The sequence below is a fragment of the Camelina sativa genome, chromosome 17 (assembly GCF_000633955.1).
Source record: "Camelina sativa cultivar DH55 chromosome 17, Cs, whole genome shotgun sequence".
NCBI lineage: Eukaryota > Viridiplantae > Streptophyta > Magnoliopsida > Brassicales > Brassicaceae > Camelina > Camelina sativa.
The window spans coordinates 30466832-30478440 of record NC_025701.1 but is presented as its reverse complement, the minus strand read 5'-3'; the positions used below and the strand labels follow the sequence as shown (position 1 = coordinate 30478440).

At 36.4% G+C, this 11609-nt stretch overlaps 2 protein-coding genes across 2 annotated transcripts; both read left to right on the top strand.

Moving 5' to 3' along the window:
- Positions 1706-5741, top strand: LOC104758421 (tRNA-specific 2-thiouridylase MnmA). The gene is made up of 10 exons (XM_010481289.2): positions 1706-3240; positions 3398-3472; positions 3562-3615; positions 3701-3779; positions 3889-4016; positions 4211-4294; positions 4436-4519; positions 4605-4756; positions 4946-5093; positions 5169-5741. The coding sequence occupies exons 1-10, from the start codon at positions 2884-2886 to the stop codon at positions 5499-5501; spliced, it is 1494 nt and encodes a 497-aa protein (XP_010479591.1). The 5' UTR covers positions 1706-2883; the 3' UTR covers positions 5502-5741.
- On the top strand, positions 5854-8204 carry LOC104758422 (1-acyl-sn-glycerol-3-phosphate acyltransferase 3). Its single transcript, XM_010481290.1, has 11 exons — positions 5854-6030; positions 6185-6307; positions 6385-6424; positions 6504-6577; positions 6664-6723; positions 6814-6891; positions 6981-7139; positions 7229-7354; positions 7463-7555; positions 7635-7721; positions 7807-8204. Exons 1-11 carry the CDS (start codon positions 5950-5952, stop codon positions 8014-8016), a joined length of 1131 nt encoding a protein of 376 aa, XP_010479592.1. The 5' UTR covers positions 5854-5949; the 3' UTR covers positions 8017-8204.

The window sequence follows — 11609 nt, the reverse complement described above, 5'->3', positions numbered from 1 at the left end:
GAATAGATAAAAACCGTGTAATATATCTGCTCTTAATATCTAAAACAATGTCTAACAGTCAATAAAACAATGTATGATAGTCGTACCTTAGTAGTTCAGAAAAATCTAATAGATTGTGTATACAATTAAAAAAATTCGACATGTTACACAAGAAAAAATCTGACCATAGATGAGCAAAATCTTGTATTGGAAAGAAAAAAATATTTGTTAAAGAAATATCAAGTCCATGTAGTTAGTTTGTTCTATATATAACCAAACAAAAAGCCAAAATGTAATAAACTTAAACTGTTAATTATCGTTGCCCTGTATGACATAAGTACGGAGACAAGGACGTACGAGTAGAATGATCTATTTTGATTTATTTATTTATTTTGAACATATGTCGTCCTCGTCTCCTCTTAGTTTGATCACCTTAAAATGATCTATTTTGATTTTTCTTATGATGTAGATATAAGCCTGCCAAGCTTCATCATAACAACAAATGACGAGCCTATTAGCAGCATTGTTGTCGAGGAAGTAAGTTAGGTCAGGAAGAACCAATTAATAAAACAAAAATTTAGGAAATTAGGTATTATTCACACCACATCCTCTTCTGATCCTACCTCCCTATTATAAATATTGTTCTTTTGTCAACGAAATATTTATCGTTGATGTCTTATTGCATAATTTTAACAATGAAAACCGATCATTCCTAAAAAAACTGCAAGGGCCAGAACATTGTCGCCATCGTACTTAAACGGTAGATGGCAAAAAGTCGTTCGTCTCTCTGTTGAAAAACTAATGAAAATACCATTGTTAACATCTTGTTATCATAATCTATCTCATATCGGGTTGGATAATAATGTTTGGATCCGTACCATCTAGTTTGTCTTGTCTCAACCGGGGTTCCACGCCCCCTTTAAACTGCCAGCTAGTACAAAACCACAAGCCATCACAAATCAACAAAGTCGTATAGCGCATCTCACATTTCAAACCAGAAATGTCTAAGGTTGACTAACTCATCGACCTTTATCCGTGGACTGTCGAAATTAACTGCCACCTTTAGAATCATCAGTTCTTAGAATTCTCTTTTTAAAAAAAGAAAAAAAAGACTCAATATACATGACTTTTTTAAAAAAGTTATATAGTTTCGAATATAACACCAAATAAATTATGAAGTATTTGAAATCCTAATTGAACTTCATTATGGATGACTCAATATACAAAGTTTATATAGTTTTGAATAACACTAGATAAATGAAGTATTCGAAATTCTAACTGAACAACACTATTTTTTTTTTTAAATAATCATGATTATAAATATAAATAAAATTTAATAACACAATGTTAAAACAAATTAAAATCATTAATTGTTTGTCTATATACTTTCTTTTTAAACATAGTAAACACTCTTAGCGAATTAAAATTTTATTTACCGTTACTAATACTATATATAAAATTAAATAGATTAAAGATCCTATTATTTTAAGTAATTGTTTTTTTTTTTTTTTTTGCTTTTTTTTCACAAAACACAAATATAAATAAGAAAAGGAGATAAAATACAAGCTTTCTCTCTCTTCTCTCTCTAGATCCTTCNATTTTTAAGATTGCTTCTGAGTCAGAAGTTCTGACAATAATAAGTCAACTCAGGACTTTTACGATTCTTTTTTTTTTTCTTTTTCTAATTTAAATTTTATTGATCATTTAAATCTAATTCCAACAAACAACGGCATGAAACTGTTGATTTCTCTCTCTTCTCTCTCTAGATCCTTCAGAGAGAGAAAGCTTTTTGACAGATCTCTTCTGGCGGTGATTAACTTTCATAGTTACATCGGCCGGCTCCTGACTCCGGTATTGGTGGCTTCTTAGCACCCTTGGCTGGCTTTTGACTCTGGCGATTTTGGCTTTCATAGCGAGATCGGCCGGTTTTATTTGTCCGGTTAAATTCCGGCTTCTAACCATCATTCTCTGGTTACTATAGCGGTGCTTGGATGGATTTTCACTGGTGTCGTTGGCTTTCTCAGCAATCTCAGCCAGTTTGGATGGTTTTTTGATCCGGCATGTGAGTTTCTCTCTCTTCTCTCTCTCAAATTTTTCAGAGAAAGAAACTTGTACGGCTTTGCTTCCGGTGTGTGTTGGTCCCTTCGACGATGTCATGTCCGGCTTGATCCCGGTTTGAGTTGGCCTCCTTGGCAACGCTAAGACTGGATTTTGTCTAGATTTCACCATCATGATTTCTCGGTGATTCATCTAGCTTTTGGATCCGGTTTATTCCGGTTAAGGTAAATTTCTTATGGCAATGAATTCTAAGATGCTCGATTTTAAAGTAAGAACGTATCTATGGGTATGCTTTGCTGGAGGGTATCGAGTTTCGACTTCAACTTCTAGTCGGAAGAAATCTCAAGATCACAAAAGGCTTGGAAGTTCAATAAGTGCATCAAGATCTGTTATTCATAAAAAATCTGATCTTATGGTATTTGGAGAAGACTCAAGCAAAGCAGAACTGAATTGTATCCTCAGTAGGAATCAGAGGAGATTCAGGTTCTGTTTTTGAGAATCATTAAGTTCTTCATTTTTATCATACCATTCTCTCTTTTTCCGGCGAATGATTCGTCCGGCGTAGACATGACGGCGATAACAAGTTGCACAGGTGTCGATGGAGTCGTGCGGCAAGTTTCCACCGAGCTCTTCAGTTTTCTTTGGTTAAGGGTTTCCTTATTGGGTTTGTGAGCTTTTCTTTTAATTGTTGGGTTGTTCTGTACTTTGGTTTTTTGGCTGTAATATTGGCCTGTTTTAGGCTTAATCAATAAAGACACTCTAGTGACAAAAAAAAAAAAAATAAGAAAAGGAGATAAGATAAACCCTCTTTGCTCACTCGGAGATATCCTCCGCCGGCGAGTTTCGATGTTCTCCGCCGTCGCCAAACCCTTCCTCTCTCCTTCACCACCGCTCTTTCGCCTTCCTCTTTCTTCTTTCTCAATTTCCTTCCGCGTTATCCCCTCATTCTTCTCCTCCTCCTCTTCCTCTCTCTTGCCGTCTCCTCGATCTTCTAATCCAATCACGCCTCTCTTATCCTCGGGCCGCCGCAACTGTAGTCGCCATGCGTTTATCGTTGACCAACACCTCTCATGTTCCATGTCTGAGAAGCCCCTTCGTGTCGCCGTACTCCTCAGTGGCGGCGTCGATAGCAGTGTCGCTCTCCGTCTCCTCCACGCCGCTGGTCACTCCTGTACCGCTTTCTATCTCAAAATCTGGTTTCAGGTGTGCTTCTTCTCTTCTTCGCAATTGCTTATTGGAGAAACCATAGACATATATCATAATTACAATTTAATCTTGATTGAGGTTTTATAGATTTTGAAATTGATGATTTTGTCTGGACTTCTCTAGAATATTATTGTGATGTTTCAATGTTGTGTAGGAAGGCTTTGAGAATTTCTGGAATCAGTGCCCCTGGGAAGATGATTTGAAGTATGCAAAGCATGTTTGTGAGCAGGTAATGTTCTTGATTTAATCGTTTAAAAAAGATCCCTTAAATCAACATTTGAGATGTTTACTGCTTCTAGTGGTGGTACCATTTCACAGGTTAATGTTCCTTTGGAGGTTGTGCATTTAACAGATGAATATTGGGAAAGAGTTGTAAGTTGTTCTTTCGTTGCTTCTTTCTTGAATGCTAATTATAATTCTGGGTTTTTTTGATTGAATTTTCCAACATTAAAATCAGGTTTCCTACATTATTGAGGAGTATCGTTGTGGACGTACACCTAATCCAGATGTTTTGTGTAATACTAGAATCAAGTTTGGTAAGCTCTTGTGCTAAATGGATTATAATCGCCCATGAAGAAAGACTTCTGCTTTCAGTGTATATGCTATTTTTCTGTAATCAGTTATAGATTGACCTTATATTTTCAGGCGCATTCATGGATGCAATTAGGGATATGAAGTATGACTACGTAGCTTCAGGTCACTATGCTAAAGTGGTTCATCCCCCTGCTGACCAAAATGATTCATCATCTGTTTTGGAACTATCACAAGACATGGTACTTACTCCGATAAAACACTGTTTTTGGTATTTTATCAGCATGTCTTTACTATATTAGAGTGAGCATCACTTGTTGGGTTCGATGTTTGTATTGTATCTACTGTTGTAGGCTACTAATGCTTCTTAGGTATATTAATTTGGTTTTTAGTCCTCTCTACCATTTAAAGTCTGCATTTTTTTTTTATTTTTCAGGTGAAGGATCAGACCTACTTCCTCTCACATCTCTCTCAACCCCAGCTTAAGCGACTGCTTTTCCCACTTGGTTGTCTAAAGAAGGTACTCGAGGAAGTTCTATCTTTTGGGAGAGATTTTGGTCGCATAACTATACTCCATTTCAAGATGTGGAGAAAAATGAATACATTTTGATTTCTTGGAGGTGATTGTCATACGTACTTGCCTTTGTTTTCTGATGTACAGGATGAAGTTCGCAAACTAGCCACGCAATTCGATTTGCCAAATAAAGATAGGAAGGATTCACAAGGGATATGTTTCCTTGGGAAGGTATACTTTTTAGTGTTTTCTTCTGGTTAATGGCAGTTTTGCCTAGTGTAAGTCTGAAACATGCGAACATGGTTTTATGTAATAGATAAAGTTCAGTGACTTTGTCGGTAGACACATAGGAGAGATGGAAGGAGTTATATTGGAAGCGGAAACTGGAGATTTTCTTGGTAACCATCGGGGATTTTGGTTTTACACGATCGGACAACGCCAAGGTTTGCGTTTACCTGGTGGGCCTTGGTATGTTTCTTAACTGATGTATGAAAACCGTTTGTGTTACCTGCCAGTGGTTCATAGATCATTAATAGCAGCTTCAGGTTCTGAATATGAAAGCTTCGATAGTGTGGAGGAAACAACCTGTCTCATTACATGATGAGTGTAAATTCTTTTAGATCTTTAAGGCTGTGATAATTCTTAATGCATGTGCAGGTATGTTGTTGAAAAGGACACAAAGAACAATGTGGTGTTTGTCTCCAGAAATTACTACTCAATCGATAAGAGAAGGCGGATTTTCCGTGTTGGCTCCTTAAGATGGCTTAGTGGGAAACCTTCCAATGTTAGCGAGCTCCGTTGCAAGGTAAATAATATGATCAATTACTCTCTCTACATGATCGTTTACTTGGCACTGATAAGTGGAGAGCGGCTTTTCTAGGTTCGACATGGGCCTGGCTTCTATAGCTGCAGTTTTGGAATGGAAGCAAAGGGAGATGTTGCAGTTGTACACCTAGACGAAGACGATCAAGGTCTAGCTGCTGGACAGTTTGCAGCGTTTTACGAGGGAACCACTTGCATTGGTTCAGGTGTAATATTGGAGTCTTGGGACGATCAATGTTTCCCGGTCTGTGCTAAAGCCCTTCAACTCGCAGCGATGGAAGATAAAACCAAACTCGGGAAACCCGTCAAAATCATGACGATGCCACTTACATCATCTGTTGAGGCTGATTCAGGAGAAGCCAGTGCAGAAGAAAAGCTGGTTAATGCATGAGAGATGCAATGCAAGGAATGGTGCAGTGCTCGGTTTCACCCACAAACTCTGTAGATCTGAAGCTTTAGCTTGATAGGTGATAACAACATAAGACATACCACTACGAGCTTCAGGATTTGGTGGGAATGTTGTATTATACATAAGGTATAGTACTGTTGAAAATAATTTGACCTCCCGGTGATCAGATATGAGTTAATTACATAAATTTGTTTTTATCATTTTTAATTGGATTTTATTCTATATGAGCTTTACATGCGCACGTGTTTCCATGTGCTTGACAACTAAAATATTGTAAGATAGAGAGAGAAAAGCTTGATTGGCTTAAAATAGAGCTTGAAAAACGCTCTTGCATCGAGACAGGGGAAAAGCTCCGTTCGTGTCTTCCCCAACATTTTTTTCGATATTCTTCTGTTGCTTTGTGTTGTTGTTCCTTCTATCTCTCTCGGAGATGACGATCCCTGTGGCTCTTGTCTTTATCCCTGTTGGTGTCCTCTTCTTGATCTCTGGGCTCATTGTCAACATCATTCAGGTCATCCATTTTTGTTTATCGAAATCGTGATTTTTGCTCTGATACACCAATGGAAGAGACAGAGCAGAAACATTTTCTGTTCTTTAATATTCTGTTGTGGAATTGAAATTTGTGTCAACTAAAGGTTTTAGAAACCTTTTTCCCCTGTTTCCAGCTTGTGTTCTTCATCACTGTTCGTCCGTTCTCAAGAAGTTTGTATAGAAGAATCAACAAAACTGTTGCGGAATTGCTTTGGTTGCAGCTCATATGGTTGTTTGATTGGTGGGCTTGTATAAAGGTTAGTGATTTTCATGAAATCTTGTTGTGGTCTACATAGAATTATCATATCCTGATATGTGTTGTTGTTTGCTGCAGATCAATTTATACGCCGATGCAGAAACTCTAGAGCTAATTGGTAAAGATAATTTAAGAGCCTATGAAAGCTAAGTGTTAAGTATTCTTGAATACTTATTGTTCTTGGTATTAACTTTCAGGGAAAGAACATGCACTTGTCTTAAGCAATCATCGAAGTGACATTGATTGGCTTATTGGATGGGTCATGGCTCAGGTGTTTCTATCTCTCTCTGAAACATGATTTGTTTGTAATTTGAAGAAATCAATGTCTCTGATTGATTACTATTAATCATATAACAGCGTGCAGGTTGTCTTGGAAGCTCTTTAGCCATCATGAAGAAAGAAGCCAAGTATCTTCCAGTCAGTTTTTTTTTCCGATCTTTTGTTGTGTTTTCTCGTTTTTAGTTTATTGTCTATATTTTTTACTGAATTACTACAAGTCTTTCACAGATCATAGGTTGGTCGATGTGGTTTTCGGATTACATTTTCTTGGAAAGAAGTTGGGCTAAGGATGAGAATAACCTCAAGGTTATAATTATGAGCGTTTTTTTCTTGAGCTTAAATTTGTATTCTGTTTGGTATGCTTGAAACATCCTTTTGGTTTTTACTTCTTGCAGGCAGGTTTTAAACGACTTGAGGACTTTCCTATGACATTCTGGTTGGCTCTTTTCGTTGAAGGAACTCGTTTCACTCAGGAGAAGCTTGAAGCTGCTCAAGAGTACGCTTCTATCCGAAGCATACCGTCTCCTCGGAATGTCTTGATTCCTCGTACAAAGGTGAGTTCCCCAACAACTTGTTTTTTTTGCTTTTTTCTGGTTATTGTGAGCGTTACTTCACTTGGATTCACATATATATGCAAAATCAGGGATTTGTTTCGGCGGTGTCTCACATACGGTCATTTGTTCCTGCAATTTATGATTGTACCGTAACCGTTCAGAACATTCAGCCTACACCAACTCTGCTTAGGATGTTTAGTGGACAATCATCTGAGGTTACAAAAGATTCAAATATGTGTGTGTGTGTGTGTGTGTTTTTTTTTTTTCCACAAAGAATCCAATGCTCACTATATCATAAACTCTTTGTTTCTTCTTTCTTGAAGGTAAATTTGCAGATGAGACGTCACAAAATGAGCGATTTGCCAGAAACCGATGATGGCATTGCACAGTGGTGCCAAGATCTATTTATCACCAAGGTACCAACAAAAAAATTTCCTATTTACGCTAAAATTCATGTCGCTACATTACTTACTTAGTGCATACATTACTAATCAGGATGCTCAACTTGAGAAATACTTCACAAAAGATGTGTTCAGCGACTTGGACGTTCACCAAATCAACCGGCCAATCAAACCATTGATCGTAAGAAACATCGTACATCAGATTACCGCAAAATGCGATTACAAATTGATTCTCTTATAACACCTAGTAATGTTGTTGGAAACAGGTGGTCATCATTTGGTTATGTCTCCTTATATACGGTGGTTTTAAGCTATTCCAATGGCTCTCCGTGGTGGCTTCGTGGAAGATCATTTTTTTGCTTGTGTTCTTCTTGGTGATTGCAACTATAACAATGCAAGTACTAATTCAGTCGTCTGAGTCACAACGTTCAACTCCTGCAAAGAGACCTCTACAAGAACAACTTATTACTGCCTAGCTAGGACAATAAAAACCTCTGTTTAAGTCACTTTCCATTGTTCCTTAGCTTCACTCAACCATTAAAACATAATTGCTTTTGTTTGGTGTAAACAACTAAACTGTTAATCTAGTTTAATCACCAAGTCTTGTCTACTCAACAACCAAAATTTCATTGTGAAATTTATGTATATATTTTATGTTTCCAAATGTTTTTTTTTATTTAAAAAATAACTATCGAATTTGACTTTGTGAATTTAACAATTAAGTATCAAAAATAATAATTTATACATTATTTAGTTGTAAATATATTTTAGATCAACAACTGAAATTAATATGGTTAAAATGATTTTTAAAAATATACATATTAAAATATGCGTACTTTAGTAAAAAAAATTCAAAGTTATCTAGATGAAAATGAAACTAAACCAAACACAAACATTTTTATTCAAATGCATCATCCAGATAATCTATTTTTTGGTCTTGTTCGTTGTGTCATTTGACATTAGATACATTATTCAGATGAATCATTTGGATGGAGATTCCAAATGACCAAACGAACATGGCTTAAGTGTACAAAGACAAAAAATTGAGTTATGAGGATATACAAATTTATTTGTCTATTATTTTACTATAAATTAAGGTATATTTCAAAATATTTGCACTTTATTTTTTGGTTGAGTGTAAAATTAAATATGTTCTCTATTTTACTTTCAATTGATAATTTACTGCAGAGTAATCCAATTGTTTTGAATATCTTAAAAAATAATACTTTTTATAGATTTTGTTAAATCTTTACTCACTACAAGAAAACAAGCCAATAGCGACTACACTATTAGTCATTATTTAGTCGCTAAAAGGTGTGTTATGACTAAACAGCGACTAAAACCAGTAGTCGCTAACCGAGAGTCGCTAAAATTTATAGTCGTAATTTTAGTCGCCAAATGGCGACTACATTACGACAATTTTTTGTAGTCGTAAATGAGTCGTAAATTAGTCGTAATGTAGTCACTAAGTTAGTGACTAGTTTACGACTACATTAAGACTATTTGTATAGTCGTAAATGTAGTCGTCAATTAGTCACTAAATGTAGTGACTACTTTACGACTAATTTACGATTATGTGTCTAAATAATATTATATATAAATATTTATTTTGATTTATCTTAAATTTTCTATTTGAATTTTGTTTTACAAATTCTCTTTAATTGGATTTACATCTAATTCTTATACTTGAACAATTATAAAAATAACTACAATTAATATTACATAAACAAAACACATCTTAAGTATCATCATATTCATTACAACCCAAGTTCAAAAGATAACAAAAAGAAAGAAACATCATATTCATTACAACCCCAAGTTCAAAAGATAACAAAAAGAAAAAACATTGATCAAGAAAACAACAAGAAAGGCTTCTTCCAATCGTTTCCCAAGTTAGGCTTCGTCTGCTTGTATCCTTCTCAAATCTGGAATTGATCCCTGTTATAACACAATACCTTAAGGTTCTGTCAAGTTGAAAAAATGAAGGTACAAAGAAAAAGAAATGATCCCATTTGAAACCTATAACAACTTAGTTGTTATCCAGATGATTGTATAAGATGAGCTAGAAGTGAAGAGTACCTTAAGCAGATGTTGATGGAGTTGGAGTTGTCTCTTTAGCTGAATGGCTTGCAACAAACTTCTGAAACCGCGGATCACATTCCCTCAGAAAATCTTCCACGATGGAGAATTGGTCAATCTTGCCGTTCTGGGCAGCAATAACTTTGGATTGCGCAGCAAGTTCTGCATCACGCCGCTGCAGTTGAGCAGCCTGTTCTTCATCATGCGCAGCAAGCCGCTCCAGTTGAGCAGCCTGTTCTTCTATCATGCGTTGAGCTTTCTTCAACTGTTCTTCGAGAGCCACAAAGGTAGATGAGCCACATGCTTGCTTATGCGTTCCATTGACAAGGCAGTCCTTGAGGCTTCCAACTCCATAAGGTGTTCCTCTTGAATCCTTCTTAGTGGACTTGAAAATAAGAGAAAAGTGGAGGTTAGAGGATGACAAATTAAACTTCAAGACTATAAATGTGTATTGGTTTTTTAAAAAAGTTACCTCCAGGAAAATTTCTGTATATTCTTCTGTTGTGAGGTCCCGTGGCCGTGATTCTCCATCTGACACAGCAAAAGACTCTGCCTCGAGCTGAGACAACCTCTCTTGAACAGTCTTCTCATATGTCCCTGCAATCTTTTCTGCCTTCCGATCAACATATGTACCATCAGGCTTTGTATGTGCCTTGATGAAAACCTCACCAAGTCGGACTTCTCTTCCCAATTCCTCAACCTGCAATGTTATAAGAGATTAACTTTAAAAAATAACAGTTAAGTAAGAATAACAGTTAAATAACAGAGTAAATAACACTTAACCATTTCGTCTTGAAGCTGTTGATAAGACTTTGGCCCTGAGAGGTGGACATGAGGACCTAGGCCGTTACGGTCAGACATACGGGCCTGAGAGTAGGTTTTACTCTTTTGTTGTGCTTCTTCAGTGTCCCAGTAATCCTCCATCGTGCTCCAGAGAGTGTCTCCAATCCAGGTTGGTTGAACTCGACTAGTCCTCACATTGCTAACCATGTCTTTGATCCGCTTTTGACAGATTTTCTCAAAATAAGCTTGAACAGTTCCGGTTATCAAAGGATCCCAGGTGTGGGTTTTCTAGAAAAAAGGAGCTATTGTTAGTGAAAAGAAGACATGTAAAGCTATGTGACATAAGGCTTATTGTAAGTGAAAAGAAGACATGTGACATATATCCTTACCGCGAACTCAATGAAGTATCTCTCTTGTTTGTCCCGCGGCACACATGTCCAGCTGTAGAAGGGACCTTCGAATTTGTTTAGAAGAATTTTAGTAATCTTCCGAACAAGTTTTGACCCTTTGTCACGAGTAAACCTCGAAAAGAAACAATACAAGAGGCATCAGTTAATGAGTCAAAAGAAACAATACTTCAACCAGTAAACATAAACAATACTTCAACCAGTAAACATAAACATGAATCTCAATACACAAGCAATATATCATAATACACAAGCAATGAATACACAAACATGAATCTAAAGACACAATCCTAAAGACACAATAAACCAAACGAAATCATAATAAACTTACTCTCGTTATCATAATCACAATCCTAAAGACACAATAAACCAAACGAAATAAACATAAACCAAACGAAATAAACATGAATCTAAAGACACAATCCTAAAGACACAATAAACCAAACGAAATCATAATAAACGAAATAAACATGAATCTAAAGACACAATCCTAAAGACACAATCATAATCACTATCCTAAAGACACAATAAACCAAACGAAATAAACATTGACCTATAGATTTCTCTTCTAACATTCACAAAACACCATTACAAATACATGACAAGAGAGAAAAATCATACCATTGGGTGTTCGGTAAGGGTGTGGGAGAGAGGACCGTGGTGAACTTATCCCAACCTGGCACCACAAGCATGGCATTTAGAGCCCGAACCACGTCCTCCTGGAGCTCCGGCAACACCGTAGAAGTTTCTTCTTCGAAGTTGTTGCCTTGGGGCGATGGATTCGATGGATGACTACGAGT

Coding starts and splice junctions, on each gene's coding strand:
- LOC104758421 (XM_010481289.2), top strand. CDS start 2,884: ATGTTCTCCGCCGTCGCCAAACCCTTCCTCTCTCCTTCACCACCGCTC. Junction 3,473..3,561: donor CAAAGCATGTTTGTGAGCAG/GTAATGTTCTTG, acceptor ACCATTTCACAG/GTTAATGTTCCTTTGGAGGT. Junction 3,616..3,700: donor ATGAATATTGGGAAAGAGTT/GTAAGTTGTTCT, acceptor CATTAAAATCAG/GTTTCCTACATTATTGAGGA.
- LOC104758422 (XM_010481290.1), top strand. CDS start 5,950: ATGACGATCCCTGTGGCTCTTGTCTTTATCCCTGTTGGTGTCCTCTTC. Junction 6,031..6,184: donor TCATTGTCAACATCATTCAG/GTCATCCATTTT, acceptor CCCTGTTTCCAG/CTTGTGTTCTTCATCACTGT. Junction 7,722..7,806: donor GGCCAATCAAACCATTGATC/GTAAGAAACATC, acceptor TGTTGGAAACAG/GTGGTCATCATTTGGTTATG.